The 22,346-nt window shown below is 41.1% G+C and overlaps 1 protein-coding gene across 6 annotated transcripts in view; it reads right to left on the bottom strand.

Moving 5' to 3' along the window:
* Positions 1–22,346, bottom strand: part of Pibf1 (progesterone immunomodulatory binding factor 1) — a 161,362-nt gene that overhangs the window by 39,609 nt on the left and 99,407 nt on the right. For all 6 annotated transcript variants that reach the window (XR_007592168.1, XM_050144590.1, XM_050144594.1 and 3 more), the window contains 2 exons: positions 20,468–20,570; positions 2,631–2,761 (listed from right to left, as the gene is read on the bottom strand). Coding sequence is in view for 5 of the 6 variants with exons in the window: in XM_050144590.1 (XP_050000547.1) it covers positions 2,631–2,761; positions 20,468–20,570 (234 nt within the window). In the remaining variant the exon portion in view is untranslated. The remainder of the gene's footprint in view (positions 1–2,630; positions 2,762–20,467; positions 20,571–22,346) is intronic.

The following is a 22,346-nucleotide window of genomic DNA, read 5'->3' as shown; positions in this document are numbered from 1 at the left end:
ATTTCAAGGCAAATGTAAAAGAGGTATTTTTCTCCAGGTTTTTATATCTCCTTTCTCAAGTTTATCAAAGTAAAATGATATAAAAATTGCAACTATAATAAATATATTACAAGAAGAAGGCCCATCTGAAGTTTCTTCGTCGGTTTCCCTAAACTAACTACTTGCATAATTAGTGATCATCCAGGGCAGAACACAGAAATTTCTGTTGTTTACATGTACCTTATAGTGAAATCCATCAATTAACGGAATCAATTTGTTAGTAATTACATAAGAAACATTTTATTTATTTATTTATTTTGAATTTTCGAGACGGGTTTCTCTGTAGCTTTTTTGGTTCCTGTTCTGGAACTAGCTCTTGTAGACCAGGCTGGCCTCGAACTCACTCACAGAGATCCGCCTGCCTCTGCCTCCCAAGTGCTGGGATTAAAGGCGTGTGCCACCACTGCCCGGCATAAGAAACATTTTAAACTTTACAGTAATTTTAGAGATAAACTTATTTATTTTGATGTTTACAATACATGTGACTTTATTTTATCATAACACCAAAAACTTAGAGCAACAATAGAACTCTGGAACAATTTTTCTGGTGTGATAGGAATGGCAAGAGACAAAGATGATTTGCATTCAAAGAACCATCATATTTCAGAATTAAGTATGACAGTTCATTTTTTCACTTGTACATCTTAAAAAAACCTATTTTCTAATTTTTCTCTTATTTCACATTCATGGTGGTTTAATGATTATTCAGAAAATTAAATTTTTATGTCAATCTTAAATTTAATAACTAAGCTGAATAACCAACTACTCATGATTCAAACCTTGTTCTAGTCATGCAGCATCACTTTTTCTGCCGTTTAAAAAACTGGAAATGGGGCTGGAGAGATGGCTCAGAGGTTAAGAGCATTGCCTGCTCTTCCAAAGGTCCTGAGTTCAATTCCCAGCAACCACATGGTGGCTCACAACCATCTGTAATGGTGTCTGGTGCCCTCTTCTGGTGTGCAGGCATACACACAGACAGAATATTGTATACATAATAAATAAATAAATATTTAAAAAAAAAAACTGGAAATGGTGCCCATAAGAGGGCAAAGGGCACATCATGTAAGGCTGCTTGCTGCCACGTGCACACGCATGAAACAAAAAATAAAACCCCAGACTCATAAACGAATAGGTTAACAAATGTGAGTGACTGGCTTGGTGTGTTGATGCACTCCTTTAATCCCAGCACTTGGGAGGCAGAGGAGGGCAGATTTTCTGAGTTTGAGGCCAGCCTGGTCTACAGAGCAAGTCCAGGTAGGTCAGCCAGAGGTATAGATAAACACTGTCACACACACAAACAAACAAAACATAAAAAGAAAGAGGCAGAAAGAAAGAATGTGAGTGACTAATGAACGGAGCAAATCTTTTGCATGAAGGTTTTTTTTCCCCTTAATATAGATGCAGTTTTAAATAAAGGTGTTGGAAAGGAATTTATTTATGGACACTGAGGTAATTCATGGGTTACTTCATATAAAGGATCAGAGGCAGATAAGCCCAGAGTTTTCTTGGCAAAGTCAATACAAATCTCAGTAAATGTGTAAAGTTGACCTGTTTAAAAAGCCATCTTGACTCTCCAGATGACACGTGATTATAATCCTTTCCTCCTGTCCGCCCCTGGCTCAGTAAGGAATCTAGGAAGACAAGAACCAGTTGGCGCTTGTGCCATTAGCATAGGCAGTGTTTTGCTAGCGAGTATATCATGATTTTCATGCTCACCACCGCCTGGCTCATGCTAAGACTTTTGATCACAAGGTGAAATATGAGCACCTAATATGATGATAACGTGTGAGTACAGGTGTGTAAAAGCCAAGCTGCATATGGTGGATGGAGGGTCAAGAGTCACTCATTGCTTTCTGTCTCGTTTAAGACAGGGCATCCTCGCAGAAGGAGAGAGAGCACGAGCAAGGAACTCAGGACCGCGAGGGGTGCACCCACACACTGAGACAATGGGGATGTTCTATCGGGAACTCACCAAGGCCAGCTGGCCTGGGTCTGAAAAAGCCTGGGTCAAAACTGGTCTTGCTGAACATAGCGGACAATGAGGACTACTGAGACCTCAAGAACAATGGCAATGGGTTTTTGATCCTACTGCACGTATTGGCTTTGTGGGAGCCTAGGCAGTTTGGATGCTCACCTTACTAGACCTGGATGGAGGTGGGTGGTCCTTGGACTTCCCACAGGGCAGGGAACCCTGATTGCTCTTTGGGCTGACTGACGAGGGAGGGGGACTTGATTGGGGGAGGGGGAGGGAAAGGGGAGGCGGCGGTGGGGGAAGAGACAGAAATCTTTAATAAAAAAAAAAGACAGGGCATCCTCTGGTCTCTGTGCCCCATCTCGCCCGAGAAGCACGGGGACTCCCGAGGACCACCACCTGAGTGGGTCCTGGAGATTGAAGCTCAGGCCCGCACAGCAGCACACACAGCAAGCACTTTACTCAGTGAGCCTCTCCACAGCGCCTTGAAGTTTGAACCCTTAGATCACTGAAAACTATGTTCATGATTAAATTATTTAAAATGTACAAACCAAATGCATCTACAGCAGCAGATTGACAGTGTCTTTATTATTCAAATAAAAATGTGTAGATGGTTTACCTGATGTCCTTCTCAAGTTGAGCTGTATACTTCATCAGTGAATCAATCTTGGAATCCCTCTGCCGCACAGACTCTATGAGGTATCTGTAGGGTTGCTGAGTCTGATTTAGCAGTGAATTGGCTCTGTCACGCTAAAGAAACAAACATGTCATTAAACTGCAGAAAACGTAACAAACTGAAGTCACCCCAATGCTTCGTAGCAATTATTCTCTTGACATGGCGTCTGAAACCAGGACCTCATGCCCGCACTGAGCTACACACCACATATCCTGATCTCGTGCCCGCACTGAGCTAAATGCCACACCCAGGGTGCACCACGGTTCTTGCACATGAAATGCTAAACAAATCTGTATACATATGGAGGTTAAAAAATGACTAATCAATATAATAATCAATGTAATAATGACTACAAACACTAAAGGAAAATGTAAAATACTAATAGATATTAATTTGGAAGAATGGGCACCCACAGTTTCTATTTGTTCATCTGAGCAACCAAATGACACACACACATGATACATACATCACAAACACATGCACATACATATTATTTCCTTTTAATGAAAATTCACTACATAAAATACAATCTTTCACTTAGACTATTTATTTGCTTGTTTATTTATTTTTTGGTTTTTCTGAGACAAGTTTTTTTTTCTCCTGTAGCTTTGGAGCCTGTCCTGGAACTAGCTCTTAAAGACCAGGCTGGTTTTGAACTCAAAGAGATTCACCTGCCTCTGGCTCCCGAGTGCTGGGATTAAAGGCGTGCTTAGACTTTATTATAATTTTTTTTAGACTTTATTTTTTAAAATATGTAACAATGGGCTGGAGAGATGGCTCAGAGGTTAAGAGCATTGCCTGCTCTTCCAGAGGTCCTGAGTTCAATTCCCAGCAACCACATGGTGGCTCACAACCATCTGCAATGGGGTCTGGCGCCTTCTTCTGGCCTGAAGGCATACACACTGACAGAATATTGTATACATAATAAATAAATATTTAAAAAATAAAATATGTAACAAGCATTCAATGATTATTTCTGCATATCTTCTTTAGTTTTTAAAACATATAACTCATGTACCTGAATCATTTTGTATGTCTAAGAATTTAAAAAAACTATAGTTAACATACTAAAAAACCAAAAACCAAACCCACAGAAGTTATCATTTAAACCTCCCCTCCCCCAAAGTAAGGCTTCTCTGTGAAGGTCTCGTCACAGTTTTGTCTCTTAAGTGGGAGTTACAGGAATACACCACCACACCTGCTTACACTTTCTTCTTAAGTCTACTTTAGCATCTACACATTTACAAATTTTAGGCTCTATCTGCACTTTAGTACTTCACTATTTCTGAGGAAGGCAGTCTACTCATTTTCTGAAAACAGTAAGTGAAGCCAGGCATAGTGTCCTCTGCCTTTAGTCCCAGCACTTGGGAGGGGGAGGCAGGTGGATCTCTGTGAGTTCAAGGTCAAGCAGAACTACAGAGCTGAGTAGGGAGACCCTGTCTCAGAATAACTAAGGAGCCAGAAAAAGTAATCTGTTAAGTGGGCCAGTGAGACAGCTCAGCCAGTAAAGACCCTAGCAGAGAAGGCTTGTGACCCGGATGCAATGCCGTGACTACACACAAAGGTAGAAAGAGAACCAACTCCAAATTTGTTGTGTGACCTCCCCATCTGTGCTGTGACTTGGTTGTCCATGTGTGCACACACATATCTCATACTCATAAAAACACTGAAAACCCAAGAGAACAGTAGGTGACTAGCCTCCCTGACGGTGAGGAGAGAGGGTGCAGGGAGATGGGGAGGCGGGGCTAAATGTGCAAAGTTTAGAAAGAAAGAACAAGCCCAGGCAGCAGGCAGAACACGGAGTAAGAGAAAATGCTTGAACAGTGGAGAGAACATCTTGGAAGGGCAAGTTTCCCCTTCTAGCTAGGGTTTTGGCGTACTTTTCTTTTGTTCTGATGTTCATTCTTTAAAATCCACTGTGACGTCACAGGAATCTTACCTTACTAAATTACCTTAGGAACATTCAACTATGGGGCCCAATGAAGTTCTCCTAACCTGTATAACCAGTTTCTTTAGTCAATTATATCAAACAATTGCCTTGACTTTGTTTTCACACAATTGACCCTGGCTGAATAAACTCAAGTGACAAGTGGCTTTGTGTTTCAAAGTGCAGTCTTCTGGCTAGGCCTGTGAGGTGGGCCCAAAGGCAGAGGGAAGGCTGAGCATTTACAAACACTAGCTAGTAAACTTTGCTTGGGAATGAACAGTGTGAAACTTTCAACCTCCTTCAGCTGCACAGAGTACGGCAGGTAGCAGGTACGGCAGCTGTCCTACACGTTTTAGGCCACTTTGTTTTTCACAACAGCAACTACACACATTTGATCTGAAGACAGCAAAACGAGCCAAGGTATCAAGTTCACGTGCTGGGACTTCCTCACACTCACAGAAGCTACACTGTGACTGTTTTAAGGATCTATTTTTTTATAAATGTGTGTAGGGTCTTGAGTCTCCCCGACATCTGCCCCCCATCCCCCGTTCTCTAGGGCCTAGTCCATACTTGTCCTTGTAGTGGCAGGTGAGTTCACGCCCACCGAGCATAACCCCACTTTCTCCACCCCAGTCTATTTTCACTCCCTGGCAGAGAACAATATAACTCTTAATAAAAAGAGGTGATATTTTTTATTTGTGAAAAAGTTAATTGAACAGAATTTAATTCCTCTGATTAAAAAATTTTCCCAATACAGTTTTAAGGCCTTTTTTCTCTGGTTACAGTAATAAGTGTTCAGAAAGTTTCCCAATCCCTGTTGCCTGTTGTTAGTGAGCGTTTCCTTATAGGAAGGCCTCAGTAGCCAATGACTCAGGCACCATACAACACTGGACTCAGGATTCAGGCCATGACACAACAGTTTATAGGACTGTTGTTCTTCCTTGGTTTCAAACACTGGTGTATGACTCAGAGGAAAGTAGTACCTGCTTAAAACATAATTATACTTTGCATTTAAAAATTAATTCAAATTACACTGAGATGACAATCCAAAATTATTTTTCTCTAAAGATTTACAAAATATAAACATGACCACATTTTGTTGTGTGTCCTTAAGAAATTTTTTAGCACATTTTCATAAGGCCAAAAGGCGTCTCTCTCTCTTCTGTCTTCTGTTAAATCTTTCTAGAATACCTACTGTGTTGTAAAATACCACACATGCTAAGAAGCACCTGGTGGATGCATTTGGCCCAAGACAATGGAGCATGCTAGTGAGCTTCAGTGCTCAGGTCTATGAAAAGGTTCAAGGCTCAACACGGAAACAGTCAGTCAGAAGAGGCTTGTGAACCTGGAAAAATACAGAGTATTTATGATTCTGTGCCTCCTCGAGTCCAAGTACAGATGTAATGGGAATGAAGGGCCCGCGAGAGCTGAGAGGAGGATTTCAACTTCATCTGTTAGGAATTTCCTTCTCTTTCAAAGCTCCTCCTGAGAAAGTCAAGTTTGGAGTCTAAAAAAATTTTAAATTATTTCTTATATGTATACCACATGCATGTTTGGTGTTTGCAAATGTCAGAAGAGGGTATCAAGTCCTCTGGAACTGGAGTTACAGATGATTGTGAACCATTATGTGGGTACCAGGAATTGAACCTGGGTTCTTGGTAAGAGCAACAAGAACTCTTCATTTCTCTCGCCCTCAAGAAATTCAATCCCCACCCCCCAAGATAGGGTTTCTCTGTAGCTTTGGAGCCTGTTCTGGAACTAGCTCTTGTAGACTAGGCTGACCTTTGGATTCACAGAGATCTACCTGCCTCTGCCTCCTGAGTGCTGGGATTAAAGACATGCCATCGCCCGGCAAGAAATTCATTCACCTGTATAGTAAGTTCAGACTGAAGTGCGAGTATGTGGAGAATCCGCATAGAGTTTTGCAAATGGTTCTTAGCATATTGCCTTGGCTTTAGAATAACTGATAGTTTTCAAGAATGGACCATAATCAAGATTACTGTTTTGGCACTGCTATTATCTTTATTTGAAAACAATTGTTGAGCAGTGGTAGCACAACACTCAGGAGGCAGAGGCAGGTGGATCTCTGTGAGTTTGAGGCCAGCTTGGTCTACAGAGCTATTTTCAGGACAGCTGGGGCTGTTACATTGAGAAACCCTGTCTTGAAACCACCACCTCCACAAAAAACAAAAAAACAAAAAAACAAAAACAAAAAACACAACAACAATAAGCAAAAAGCAAAACAAAACAAACATCACAAAGGACCCGAAAACCAAAACCCAACAACTGTCTTGCTATAAAAGCCAGGCAGCTGGGATTGAAGGCAGGCTCCATCATGCCAGCTTGAAGACTTCTCCCAAGGTTTGACACAGACCTGCTTGTCCCTAGAGTGCATTAACCACTCACATGGAAGAGACAGGCACATGTGCTGATCTTTAGTTTAACCAATAATTAGTTCTTTTAAGGCAGGGTAACCCAGGCTGGCCTTGAACTTGGGATGGAACTGAGGATAATCTTGAACTCCTCCTCCTCCTCTTGCTGTTACCTGCAAGTTCTGGGATTACGGGCTGATGCCACCATGCCTGGTTTACTGGGTGCTGGGGATCAAAGACAGAAATTGGTGCACGTGAAGCAAGTATCCTACCATCTGTGCCCCATGTCCGTTTCTGTGGCTCATCATTAAAGCAAATGGTACTTTTTATAAAGTATCACAGCAGAGCAGCCTCCAAACACAAGAGGTAGAGGAACAATGGTTAATGATTATGTAACCTTGTTAAAAACTGGTTCTGGGGCTGCGTCACAGTTCCTGTGAATTTTGTTTGTCCTGACACCCTCTTTATTTCAAATTCTTCTTTAAAACTTGTCATGAGTCACCAATTTAATAGAGCACTCATATCCAGTTACATGACATCCTAAATGCCAGCTCCACAAGGATGAAGTGCCACATGCAATACGTGCAGAGAAAACCAGCTCCCAAATTCCTTCCTAGGACAGAGGTGGAAGTTCTGTTAATCTTGTTAAGATGGTAAGTTAGAATTTCTCTCTGGAAAAGTTGCTTTCCACATGCATTGGGGGAAGTGGCAGCAAGGACTGTCAAGCTCACAAGTGACAGAAATTGGTCATGACTGTCTCCCCAGGAAGAGAATTATCACACCCTGCCCCATCCTCTTTGCCCCCTCCTTCCCTTGTCTCTCTTCCTGCCTTTACCTACCTCTCTTACTTTCCTAGACAGTCTTACCCTGAGTGCTTTAAATTTGTGGTTCTCCTGCCTCTACCATCCTGGTGGCAGCTCTAACCTTTTCCTACCTGTGTTCTTCAGATTCTATTTGCCATATCTCTCCAAACCTTCTCTCAATAGAATTTACATTATTTATGTATTTATCTCCCTCCCTCCCTCCCTCCCTCCCTCCCTCCCTCCCTCCCTCCCTCCTTCCCTCCCTCCCTCTCTCTCCTTTTGTCGGGTCTGAGGATTGAGCCCAGGGCCCTGTATTTCAAGTGTTGACGACTGACCTTAAACCCCAACTCCACATTTCTTTTTTTAAAGGCAGGGACTCACAGTAGCCCAGGCTGGCCTCAAACTTGCCACTTAGCAAAAGACGAACCTCTTGCTTCTACCCTCCAAGTGCTAAGATTATAGGCATGTGTCACCATGACTGGTTATCTACTGGTCATAAAAGAGAGGACCTTGTTACGTTTCAGGTTAGACTCAAACTCCTGAGCTCCAGCTCCTTCAGTGTCAGGAGGAGGCAGGACTGCTGGTACCACTTCATTAAGCTTGGCTGTACATTTTAAACAGTTTCACATTGACATCAAAACTGAACAGAAAGTAGTTCTTTCTACATTGACACCTCAACACAGAATTTAAGCTTCATTTTATAATATTTGGACTGAGACAAATATATTACAATATATATCCACAGTTACTCTGACGAAGAAGACTTGCTCTGTCCTAAAAATTTCACCAAACATCAGGCTGGGGAAATGGCTGTGTGCTTGCTATGCAAATGTCAACATCTGTGTTCAAGTTCCCAGAGCACACAAAAGCTGGGAGCAGTAATATGTACCAGTTCTATGGCAAGACAGGAGAATCCCTAAAGGCTTAGGGCCACCTCACGGGGCATACGCCGCAATGGACAACAAAAAAGAGAAATGTGTCTCCAACAAAGTAGCAAAGTGAGGACTGACAACCAAGGCTATCCTTTGATATTCAGAGGTGCCATGGCATGCATACACCTGCACTTACGCACATATATGCACACAATGTATATATTATACATCTATATGCAAACATAGATTTACTATATGCAATGAAGGATGGCAATATGATTCATGAAGTAAATGGATTTAACTGAACCCAACCAAGGAAAGACATAATAGAACCCATACATAAGTATATCTGAAACAATATTGCAATTATATTTATAGTTGAGAAAATGAAGTTTGAAAGTAGGCTATGGCTAGCTTTATGTAAGAATGGATAAAGAAAATGTGATACATTTACACAATGGAATACTACTCAGCCATTAGAAAAATGAGATCATGAAATTTTCAGGTAAATGGATGGAGCTAGAAAAATAATCATCCTGAGTGAGGCAGAAATCAAACATGATATGTACTCACTTATAAGTGGATATTAGCTGTTAAATAAGGGATAGCCATGCTACAATCCACAGACCCAGAGAGACTAAGTAACAAGGAGGGCTCAAGGTGGGGCACTTGCATCTCCTTGGGAAGGGGAAACAGAAGAGATTTTGCAGGTGGACTTGAGGCAGGAGGGTTCAGACATGGTGGGGGAGCACTGAGAAATACAACTGGAATTGGGGGGCATTTGGGGGTTGATGTGGAAACCTAGCACAGTGGAAACACCCAGGAATCTACTAGGGTGACCCTAGTGAAGAGTCCTAGTAATGGGGAATATGGAGCTTGAACCAACCGTATTTATTTATTTATTTATTTTAGTTTTTCGAGACAGGGTTTCTCTGTAGCTTTGGAGCCTGTCCTGGAACTAGCTCTTGTAGACCAGGCTGGCCTCGAACTCACAGAGATCCGCCTGCCTCTGCCTCCCAAGTGCTGGGATTAAAGGCGTGCGCCACCACTGCCCGGCACCCAATCGTCTTTTTTTTTTAAAAAAAAAAAAAAATATTACATAGTGTTCTGACTGACTGCATGCCTGCCAGAAGAGGGCACCAGATCTCATTTCAGATGGGTGTGCGCCATCATGCAGTTGCTGGGAATTGAACTCAGTGACACTCAAAGAACAGTCACTGTTCTTAACCTCTGAGCCAGCTCTCCAGCCCCCAATCATCTTTTTTAACCAGGCAAGGCTTCCAGTGGTGGGACCCAGCCACAAAACCTTCGACCTTCAATTTGTACTGCCTGCAATACGTGCTGGGGTAATGGTGGAACAGAATTTGTGGGAGTGGCCAGCCAATGACTGGTCCAACTTGAGGCCCACACCCTGAGAGGGAGACCATGGCTGGCACCTATGGCCAGGAATCAGAGGCTGGATAGCCCAGAGACCTCGGATAGAACCAGACACATCTGGCAAAAAAAAAAAAATTATGTAATGATTTCTAATGATTAATATTCAGCTATACTCATTATCAGTGCCTACTCCTGTCATTCAAGAGCCCTCTCTCAGCAGCTGATGGGAGCAGATGCAGAGACCCACAGCCAAATACTAAGCGGAGCTCAGGAGAACTCTGTGGAAGAGGGGGAAGAAGGACTGTAGGAGCAGAAGGGTTGAGGACACCATGAGAACATGGCCCACAGAATCAACCAAGCATTCACAGTCTCTTACATAAGCATGCACAGACTTAACTGACAGTCAAGGAGCCTGCATGTCTGACTAGGCCCTTGAATATATGTGATAGTTGTGAAGCTTGGTGTTCTTGTGGGCCTCCTTAACAGTGGGAGTGGATGGAGTGGCTGACTCTTTTGCCTGCTCTTGGGACTCTTTTCCTCCTACCGGGTTCCCTTGTTCAGACTGTATATGAGGTTTGTAGCTAGCCTTATTGTTAGCTTGCTATGCTATGTTCAGCTGATGTCCCTGGGAGGCCTGCTCATTTCTGAAGGGGAACGGAGGGGTGGATCTGGGGAGAGGGGAGGCCGGGGAAGTACTGGAAGGAGTGGAGGGAGGGGAAACTGTGGTTGGGATGTAATGTATAAGAAAAGAATAAAAAATATGAAATGGACAGAGAATTCTCAATAAAAGACATAAATGGCTAATGTTTAAGAGGCAAACTACTTTGAGATGCATACTTCCCAGAGCAGGACTGGGATTCTATCTCACTCCACGAAGGAAATAAAGTGCCAGTGAGGACGCCAGGAAAGAGGAGCACTCACACACACTGTTGGCACAGACACAATGGAACCCTGTCTGGAGTTCTCTCCAAAAAGTAAAAATAGCACTACCATATGATCTAGGAGACTACTCCTGGGCACACACCCGCAGAAGTCCAAACTGCATTACAGAGATAATCTTAAAAAGCAATGAAAAAAGGAGCTTGGCTGGAGGTCATCTACACAGGTGGATAATGCTGATCCGAGAACCTAGGAGATAGGAAATGAAAACCTCAGTACCAGATGTAGGAAACTTCCCTGTGAGTTGTTGGCTAAGAAGGCTTCAGAGGCCCCCCGAATAAGTAGGCTATTATATTGTTCTGGGATGTCCACCAACCTAAATGGTAAGACCCTGTTGGTGAATACACAGTACCTTGGTTGCAGGACATGGAAACGACCCCTGCCTTGCTGACTAGCTTTCAGACTGCCAGAAGTTACTATGTAGTCAGCTAGGGAAAGAGCCAGCATTGTTCTTAGCCAGCTGTAGACCGTGTAAGCTACAACAGTTACTTGTAAGACAAGATCTGCCACTAGTATACAGTGGCTAGACGGTTACAGGAGGGTGAACAACTGTGCTCTGGTTGGGTGTGGGACCAACTGCACAGGAAGGCGTTCATGCTGGTGCTGTGGACCTGCTTCAAGGCCCACGGCTGGTGGCCTAGTTAGGATGACCATTGCTGTGATGACACACCATGATCAAAGCAAGAGGACAGGGCTTATTTTGCTCACAGTTCCATGTAACAGTTCATCATCAAAATTGGTGAGAGCAGGAACTCAAGCAGTGAGGGCAGGAACCTGGAGGCAGGAGCTGATGGTTAGGCCATAGCGGAGTGCTGCTTACTGGCTTGCTCCTCAAGACTTGCATAGCCTGCTTTCTTACAGACTCCAGGACCAGCAGCCCAGGGATGGCACCACCCACACAATGGGCTGGCCCCTTCCATCAATTACTAATTAAATGCCCTACAGGCTTGCCTGATCTTATGGAGGCATGTAATTAAGGTTCCTTCCTCTCAGATGACTTAGTTTGTGTCAAGTTGACAGTTGGGGCGGTCACTTGCCTTTGTTAAACAGACAGGTTGATAACCCTTCACATAGATGTGACTAAGACATGTTCTCAGACACATCAGGGAAATTTCTTCATGAAGCCAACAGAGCTTAATGCAGACAGCTGGTCAAGGTGCTGAGACTTTCGAGTGACTTTTTTTTTTTCTTAAAATTGAAAATAGATTCTCCTCTCAGATCCCCCACTCCATCTCCCCTCAGAAAGGAGCAACTTAAACACTAAACCAGAGCTATATCACCTGCTCCAAAGTTTAGGGTAGGTCAAGGAAGCTGGAGCAGAAGAATGTAAGAGTGAGGGTGTGTGGAAGAAGACTGTGGATGCTGTGTTCTGGGCACAAACTCTCAGCAGCTTCGCTGTCATGCCGAGCCTGCACAAGGCTGGGTAAAACAACCTTTGGTCACATCACGGATGGAGAAGAGGCTCGGGAATCCTGCGCCTTCCCAAGGAGCTCTGGGTAATGGATGGCTAATGGGACAGGGAGTGCCTTGATCTTTAGTCACAGTCACTGGTGAGTCACCCACATCCTGATGGAAAGCTCCCCGAAAATGCCCACGCAGGCAGTCAATGTTATACTTAGTGTGACACACACTTGTGCCTGTCCGTGCATGCACACACACACACAGGCATACACACACGCACGCACGTACACATACAAACATACATAAGACATGAAAGTAGGAAATCTCTGGCATAGAAAAGTGTCAGCAGGGATGGGAGCTGGTCAGGGGAACGAGTGTGATTCGAATGCTATATAAACATGTACGAAACTGTCACATACTGACAAATTCTATTTGAATCAAACCTTCAAAGATAAAAATAAAGTGAAAAATTACATCCCCCCCGAAAGGTTGGTTTGAGAATGTTAATTTGGAACTTACAAGCTTCACAAAGGTGCAAATTGGCCTTTCAGAACTGTAAGCTAGAATTTGAGTGAGAAGAGACTAGGTTAGATTAATGGCCATTTACAGGCTGTGAAGGAGCATTAGAGGATGTGGCACCACAAAAGAAATCACATAAAATCAAAAGCAGAACAAGGACTGAAAACACACAGTGCAGCATTAGCTCCATGAGGACAACTTAAAGCAGTCGACATGCCACCTGAAGTTCCCTAAAGAAATAGAGGACAGGGGAAAAAAGGGTAAATTTACTGACTTCACATGAAAGAAATTCAAGAGAACCCAAGCACAGCAAATCTAAAGAAACCACAGCAGACCCACCACCATCAAATTGCTCAGGTCAACAACAGGGCAATCTGCAAAGCAGTTAAAAAGCTAAAAGAACCTCACACGACCTAGTGAGCCACAAAAGCCAGAAGAACATGTCCTATGGAGGGACGTAGGTCAGGAGAACACATCTGTACTGGCTGGTTTTGTGTGTCAACTTGACACAAGTTAAAAGTCATCAGAGGGAAGGAGCCTCAGTTGAGAAACTGCCTTGATGAGAGATCCAGCTGTAAGTTTTCTCATTTAGTGATCATGGGGGAGGGTCCAGCCCATGGTGTATGGTGTCATCCCTGGGCTGGTGGTCCTTCTAGAAGGTGGATTGAGTAACCCATGGGAAGCAAACCAGTAGCTGCAGCCTCTGTGGTCTCTGCAACAGCTCTTACCTCCAGATCCTGCCCTATTTTAGTTCCTGTCCTGACTTCCTTCAAGGATGAACAGCAATACTGAAGTGTAGGCCAAATAAACCCTTTTCTCCCCAACTTGCTTTTGTCATGGTGTTTCATTACAACATAAACCTAAGACAAATTGGTACCAAAAGTGGGGTATTGCTATGACAAATTTGACCATGTTTTTGGGAGGACTGTGGAGGGACTTCGGAACTTTGTGCTAGAAAAGTCATTGAGTGTTAACAGCTCTATGGGATGTTCTGTAGGAACTTGAAAAATAAAAATTTTGAGAGCAGTGGAGAAGATGTAGGCCTGGCTTTTGAAATTTCTGAGGGAAATTTAAAGATCCCACCAGGGCCATTTGTTATTCTGAATTAAGTTTTTGTGGTTCTGGTTAGCTGGGGCTGAAGATTAACTGTGATTAACAAGATCCCAGATCCCAGAACAACTAAAGCAAAATTTTGTTTGGCTGAGATACTTGATGATGGTAGGCTGGAGCTAAGAAATTAGTGGTGATTAAGAAGTGACCAGCATCACGGAGGTAAACTCTTCTGGGAAGTGTTTCCTGAGAGCACAGTGAAGCTGTGCTTCAGAGGTGGCCACTGTTGTACACCTCATGCTGGCAGCTCATGAGGTTCAGATTGTGACAGTGCCTGGTTCTCCCCTCTTGAAAGAGGTATTTCATTTTGATTCTTAAAGGAAACCCACAGGTGAAAGACTTGAACTTTTAAAAGAGATTTGATATATTTTTTAAAGACTTATTTATTTATTATGTACACAGAGTTCTGTCTGCATGTATACCTGCAGGCCAGAAGACAGCATCATTACAGATGGTTGTTAGCCACTACATGGCTGCTGAGAATTGAACTCAGGACCTCTGGAAGAGCAGCCAGTGCTCTTAACCGCTGAGCCATCTCTTCAGCCTGAGATTGGATATTTTAAAGAGACTGAAATTTTAATGTGTTTGAGATCAGGAGAACATGTCCTGGTGATGGACAAAGGTCAGGAGAACACAGTCTTGGCAGAAATCACGGAAACTGCATACGAGATAAACATAGGGAGGCCAGCCTCACACTGGCTCACTTCCCTAGCTCCCTTCTCCTGATTTCCTGAATGCGAACAAACTTGGGGCCTTACATATGTTAGGAACATACATTACCTCTGAATTGTATTCCAGTCCTCTTTTCATTTCTTTACATTTTTCAGACACAGTCTTAATAGTTGCTGAGTCTGGCCTTGAAAAAACTCTCTAACCTTACAATTTTTTCCTGAGTAGTGAAACTATATGAAACTAACTTGACATTTTACCTGGGCAAAACACCTTTCCAAAACCAAAAATGAGCCCAGCAACTCCATTTCCACTGAACAGAAAAGGGGATTCAAACATCGATTGTTCCCAAACCATAATCCACAACAGCTGAACAGTAAAGAGAACCCAAGTATTTAGCACTGAATGAACAAACAGCCCATGGTAAATATATAAATGTATGTAAGATAGTATTATTGATAAAAGTACAAGGTATATTCTACAATGCAGATGGACCTATAAAATAGTATGTTCAGTAAAAGAAACTAGATACAGAAGGTCAGATCCTGCATGATTCCCTTTATCTGACTATGCTCAATAGGCCAATGCATAGAAGCAAGTAGAGGGCAAATGGACTGAGTGCTGCCAGAGCTGAGGGCGAAGTGGGGGGACTGGTTACTTAGCTGGTACAGATTTTATTATATAGTGATAAAAATGTCTTAGAACTAGACAGAAGTGATTGCATCATTCCCTGAATGAATATAAGATGACTCACTTTACAGTGATTAATTTTATATGTAAGTTTCACCTGGGAATTAAAAACCAATGATGAATCATAAAACATAAAAATGATAAATTGGACTTTATCAAAATAAAAAAAATTATACATCAAGGAACAGTCACAAGAGGGTGCAAGACAACATGCAACCTGGTAGGATATTTGCAATCATTTATCTGCTAAAGACCTGCAGTCCAGAATAGGCAGAGACCTCCTGCCAATTGACAACAACAAAAGATGCAACTAAACAGCACTGACTCAATACCAGGGATGATTAACTATTTGATTAAATATAATGTCTTTTTCCTCATACTAATATTTCTCTTCCTAGAGTTTTAAAACTATTTAATAATAATAGCAATGTACTTGTGGGGTTCATATATATACAAATAAAATATATGACAACAAAAGCACCAAGACTAGGATGGGCTATATAATACTACTTAAACCAACTATAATCATTCACAAATTATAAGCAACAATAAAATAAAATGATAAAATATTAAGTCAAATGAAAGTAGGAGGAAAAAAGAACAAGAGCATGAAGAACAAATAGTACACCCAAAGAGCAAGATGCCAGGTCATCACTCCATCAATAAATACATTAAATTAGAACTCTACTTATAGTATGCATACATTTTATGAGACTGGTTAAAAGAAGAAGGATAGAAAACATACCTTGCTGACAGTAACCAAAAGTTAAAAGGTAACAGTGCTAAAAGAATTAATGACCTAATAAATAATCCATTTTCTCCATTTTATTTATAGATTCAAGGTAATCTCAAATCATAGTGACCAATTTCCCCCCAAGAATTAACAAGAGTTCAGATATCAACTCATTTGTAAATGACTAGTGACTGAATGATCTTCAGTAAGTGCTAGAAGAGTTGGGTTTCAATGTGAAAATCTGTGAATTTCAATCTGTGCTTTCTACTTCATGGAAAAAAAACACGCAAATGGATCATGGTCCTAAAACTATCACTGTGTAGACAAAATCCTTGTGATGCTAGATTAGGCAAGGATACTTTAGATGTAACACCAAAAACTGTCTATAGAGGATGTGGCAATACATTGTACTTCACTGAGCATCTCTTCAGAAGATATCATCAGGGGACAGAAAAACAATTTGGAGACAGGAAAATTTTGTAAGCCAGGTATGTTATAAAGGACCTGTATCTAGACTGCATAAATGATGCTCAAAACTCAAGAAGAAGACAATCTGACAAGGAAGAGAAAAACGTGAATACTTTCTCCCAAGAAAATAAATGGAGGACAAAGAATCTCAATTGAATAAATGCTCGATATCAGTAGATGTTAGTTAGGGAGATAGAAAATTAGAAACTATAGTGAGACATCAGAACACAAATTAAAATAGTTAAAAGTAAAAAGTGACTATAAATTAACAGAAGTGCTTAAGAAGGTGGTTTTATACTATAAATATGTACACAGATATAGCTAATGAATATTTTAATGTTTATTTTGAAAAAGTCTTCACTATGGAATGAAAGCAAAAGGATCTCATTACATCATATAGAAGTCCAATATGTAAGCAAATAAACTGTCTTTTTTTCCCTTGGGGGTTGGGCTATTTTGAGATAGTCTCACTATGTGTCTGTGATGTCTGATTATGGTTGTCAGCTTGATATACCTGAGAAGAGGGAACCTCAGCTGAGCAGCTCCCTCCATGAATAATCTGGCCTGCCTACAAAGCTGAGACCACTTTCTTGATTGAAAACTGATATAAAAGGCTCCAGCCTACTGTGGGAGGTACCATCTGTAGGCAGATGGGCCTGGGCTGTAAGAGAAACATAGTGAACTAAGCCTGGGAGCAAGCCAGCGAGTGACTCTCCCTTTCCTTGAGATGGGGTTCTCCTAGTACCCTAGGCTGACCACGGACTCTTAGTGATCTTTGTGCCTTTGCCTACTGAGTGCTGAGGTTATATGTGAGCCACTATAGCAGGTTCCCCTTGATTATTTTATTCCTTTAAGTTTGTATCTAGGAACGTGCAAGAAACGGTTTGTAGCAACGGTAAATTTGCAGAATTTTGTTAAATGGAATCAAACTTAAAATTTAAATAAATATATACAAAGATCAATTCTACTAAAGACAAAGGAACACAAAGTCGAATGTTCACCAATACTTATTTTATATTGCCTCTGTGTGAGTTCATAAATGTGTACTGAACCTAGATGATGTATGTGGTGGTTTGAAAGAAAATGGTACCCAAAGGGAGTGGCACCATGAGGAGGGGACGCCTCATTGGAGTAGGTGTCATCTTGTAGGAGGAAGTGTGTCACTGTGGAGGCAGGCTTTGAAATCTCATATATGTTCAGACCATGTCCAGTGAGTTCAGACCACTTCCTGTTGCTTGCACTATGTCTGCCTGCATGCCACCATGTCTCACCATGATGATAATGGACTAAATCTCTGAAAATGTAAACCACCCAATTAAATGTTTTTCCTTTACAAGAGTTGCTGTGGACATGATGTTTATTCATAGCAACTGAAATCATAACTAAGATAGAAGTTGGTTCCAGGGACTGGGGTATTGTTTTAATAGACCTGATCATGTTTTTGTTTGAAGAAATTTGGACTCTATTAGTATGGGTTAGGAAAGCTGGGAAATGCTTTAAGAGCTTGTAATGGGCCATACAAGTAGGAGCATGGAAGACAGTGGTGCTGATTATGATTTGAATTGTGGGGGGCTGGTTCAAGAGCTTTCAGAGGAGAAGAATATTAGTATGTTGCCTAGAAATTATTCTTGTGATATATTGGTGAAGAATATGGCTGTTTTTGTCCTTGTCTGAAGAGTTTGCTCGAGGCTAAAGTGAAGAGTTTGGATTAATTCTGTTGGCAGAAGAAATCTCAAAACAGACTGGTATAGACTCTCTCATATAGTTATTAGTGGTAACTCTGATAAAGATTTATAATGAAAAGGAACAAGCTGAGCAAATGAAAATACAGAAGGTACACATTGAGACAAGGGGTACCAGGGAGTAGAACAAAGCTAAATCCAGTGTTCAAGGAGAGAAATGGATTAAGACATGGAATAATGGAATAAAGGAAATGGTGACCTCAGGGTAAGATCCCACCTACCTAAGTTTCTAATTTGTAAAAAAAAATAATAATAATAAAATAAAGCTTAGAGCGGGGTGTGGTGGGGTACATCTTTAATCCCAGCACTTGGAAGGCAGAGACTGGTGGATCTCTGAGTGTGAGGCCAACTTGGTCTACAGAGCAAGTTCCAGAACAGCCAGTGAAGGAAATCATTGAAAACAGAAATGGTGAAGATATAACTAGAAAGGAGGTCATGTTCAGCCCCAGCAAGCAGCAGAACGTGATAGCTTTGGTTATATGGTTCTGGCTTTAGAGTTAAAGACAGAAGAAAGAGGCTATAGAGCTTGCCTGAGACTAAGGGAAGCCGCTAAGGCCAGGCATGTGTCAGGGGTGTCCCTGAATGGAAGCCTAGAAAGGCCATTTCGCGAAGCTGTGAAGTTGAAGCCTGGATTGCCCTGGAGATCCCAATATGCTGGAGATGCCAGAGCCGTGGGATATCTGTTGAAGAAAGCTGCTAACAAAGAGTGAAACCAGTCCAAGAGAAAGAAGTGTGTTGGAGTCAAGAAAACTGAAAGGAGTTGGAGATCTGAGGAAAGCTTTGACATCAGACATGAAGATACAGAGTTTGGAGTTTTCCCAGCTGGTTTTCAATCTTGCTTTGGTCCAGTATTTCCTCACTATGCTCCCATACCTGTTTTAGAATGATAATATATATTCTGTGCCATTATATGTTGGAAGTATGTGATCTGTATTTTGATTTTAATTTTATAAGGGAATACATTTAAGAAACTACATGAATCTAAGAAAAGACTTTGAATTTAGACTTGTAAATAAATTTGAAACTATTATAGACTCTGGGACTTTTGAAGTTGAACAAAATGCATTTTTGCATTATGATACAGCTACAAGGATTTGGGGGCCGGGGAATGGAATGTGGTGGTTTGGAAGAAAATGGCCCCCAAAGAGAGTGGCACTATTAGGAGGTGTGGTTTTGTTGGAGGAAGTGTGTCACTGTGGAGGTGGGCTTCGAGGTTTTATATATGCTTAAGCCAAGTCAATGACACAGACTTTGGCCTTTTGCCTGATTTTCAGATGTAGGGCTTAGGTCCACCACCAGACATGCCATCATGCTGCACTGTGGTGATGATGATAGTGATGATGATGATGATGATGATGATGATGATGATAGTGATGACAACCAATGATGTGGAAGTGTAAAACAGAGTTCCTTCTCAAGTTGGTTTGGGCATGGTGCTTCATCACAGCAACAGTAACACTAAGTAAACAGGGTTCCAGTTCCAGTGCTAAGCAAGAAACTACCTGCAGCTGATACACCCTGGCAAAAGGAAGACAGGTTTTCTCTAGTGGGGTCTCACTGGGTAGACCAACTGCACGCAGTGCAGGCTCTATGCCAGGAGTAGCTGTCAACACAAAACAAACCCAATGGTAATTTTTGTGGGCTGTTTTGACATTTTTTTTTGTCTTTGTTTCTGATTTTTTTTTTTAAATTTTGCTATACCAAAAACATAAGGTTGGATGAGTAGGGAGGTGGAGAGGATCTGGGAGGAACTGGGGGATGGAAAAACATTATCAAAATATATTGTATGAAAATTTTTCTCAATAAAATAAAAACGGATTTTTAAATCAAACAGAAACATAAAAGAATCAAATTGTCTGTGAGAAACTTTATGTCAATCAAACCTGCCAAATGTGTTTTGTCAGCTGCTGGTCTCAGAAGTTAGTTTTGTGTGTCTCATTTACACTTCCTCATTCTGGACATCGAGTCCCCTTTTCTTCTGTTTTGCCACTCTAAGTTGTTTCCGAAAAGTTTCAACATGCAGTGAATTTCAGAAATTTGAAATCATTTTGCAACCGGCTTATTTTCAGACTGCTCAGCAAACAGCTCTAGGCATTAACAGAGAGTGCACACAAGCAAGCACTCTGATTCTCCCGTGTCTTCGGATCCAGCCACTCACCTCTTGGGAAAGCTGTCTTATTAGGTCCTTTTGATGGTCCAGATCTTTTAAAATTAATGAATTTTGTTTTTCTAACTGAAGAACTCTTCTTGCCAAGTGGACGCTAGGTGAATAAAATGAAAAGTATTCATGCATATAAAAGTAGAATAAAAGCTACCTACACTCAATAGATAACTGTGTGCTAGAAAACCCACGCATCATTTCCTAATAACATATATAGCAACAGAGAAAACGACAATACAAAGTTATAAAAAACACTGGAAGAGCAATACTTCACCATCTCTGAAAGTAACAACCCTAATTTCCGCACGATAATTGTAATATACCGATTATAGTAATCTTGGTTTATTACATTATGCTACTAGCTTGACCGAAAAAGCTATCATTTTTAACAAGTTTCCCAGTCACAAATCAGCCAGGAAATTAGTTGAATATTATGCGCAATAAATTTACATTTGGGTAAGTGTTTACACAGACCAATATTATGAATTTTATAAAAAAATATAATCAAACGGGTTTCCTATTGTAAAGGGAGGTGAAAGAGATGTGCAAAATAGGACGAATAACTACAGTACAGGCTACACTAAAAGAAGTTCCCTTCCTTCCAATGATTTGTATTACCACAACACACACCCCCTCTCTTGACAGGGTCTTAATCTGTAGCCTAGGCCAGCCTCAATTCATGATCCCCTTACATTAATTAGTCCAAGTCTTGGGATTATAGGCATATGCCATTATGCTCTGAAGACCAACACATTCCAATTTAAAGAAACTATTCTTAAGGAAAAATGCTTCATCTATTTAAATAATTCTAAAAAATGCTTCGTATATTTAAATAATGACTCAATGAAAACAATACAGTTTTTTAAAGTACTAGTAACGCTGAAAACCATGTTCTTAAGAACTACTCTGCATTTTCATAGTCTATATTAGTTTAGTTATCAATTTAACCTATAAATGTAGAATTAATGGAATCCAAATGGACAGAACGTTTCACAATGATAAGATGGGTCTCTTTCTTTTGTTTTCTAAATTTCTAACAAATAACATCAGAGAAAAGAATGAGCCCTATTGTGTTGTATGATCTTTTTTTTGGGGGGGGGCACCACTCAGCTCCCAAATACATCACACAGAGGCTTATTTGTACTTAGAAATGCCTGGCTTTTGCTTGGTTTGTTTCTAGTCAGCTTTTCTTAACTTAAATTATCCCATCTATCTTTGGCCTCGGGGCTTTGATCTTTCTCTATTCCTGTATACCTTTCCTCTTCTTACTCTGTATGGCTATGAGGCTGGGAGGCTGGCTCCTGACGTCCTCCTCCCCTTATTCTCTTGTTGCTCTTCTTCCTCATGTTTTCTTCTGCTTATTCTCTCTGCCTGCCAGTCCCACCTATCCTTGCTCCTGCCTCACTATTGGCCGTTCAGCTCTTTATTAGACCATCAGGTGTTTTAGACAGGAAAAGAACCACAGCTTCATGGAGTTAAACAAAAGCAGCGTAAACTAAAGCAACACACCTTTACATTATTAAACAAACATTCCAATAAATAAACAAAAGTAACACACCTTAAAATAATATTCCCAACACTATTGTACGTATATTTCTCAACCAAAGACAAAGGAGTTCACATCAGACTCTGCTAAATATCACCCAACATACGTATGTGTAAGAACTGCCCACCCAAGTAAAAAATACAAGTTCCAATACATGCAACCAGAAAATCCTGCCTGCTATTTCCAAATAGTTGCTACTCAAACAAAAACATTACTTCAGATTTTCAAGTTTTATCATATTAGGGAGCTAATTTTATTTTTTTGGGATTCATACTTTTATTTTTTTATTTTTTTTTAAATATAATTTTTTTATTGAAAAAAAAAAATTTC

The sequence above is a fragment of the Alexandromys fortis genome, unplaced genomic scaffold (assembly GCF_014885135.2).
Source record: "Alexandromys fortis isolate MF-2015 unplaced genomic scaffold, M_Fortis_MF-2015_v1.1 scaffold_43, whole genome shotgun sequence".
NCBI lineage: Eukaryota > Metazoa > Chordata > Mammalia > Rodentia > Cricetidae > Alexandromys > Alexandromys fortis.
The sequence above is the reverse complement of the archived record's forward strand: the minus strand, read 5'-3'. Positions and strand labels throughout refer to the sequence as shown.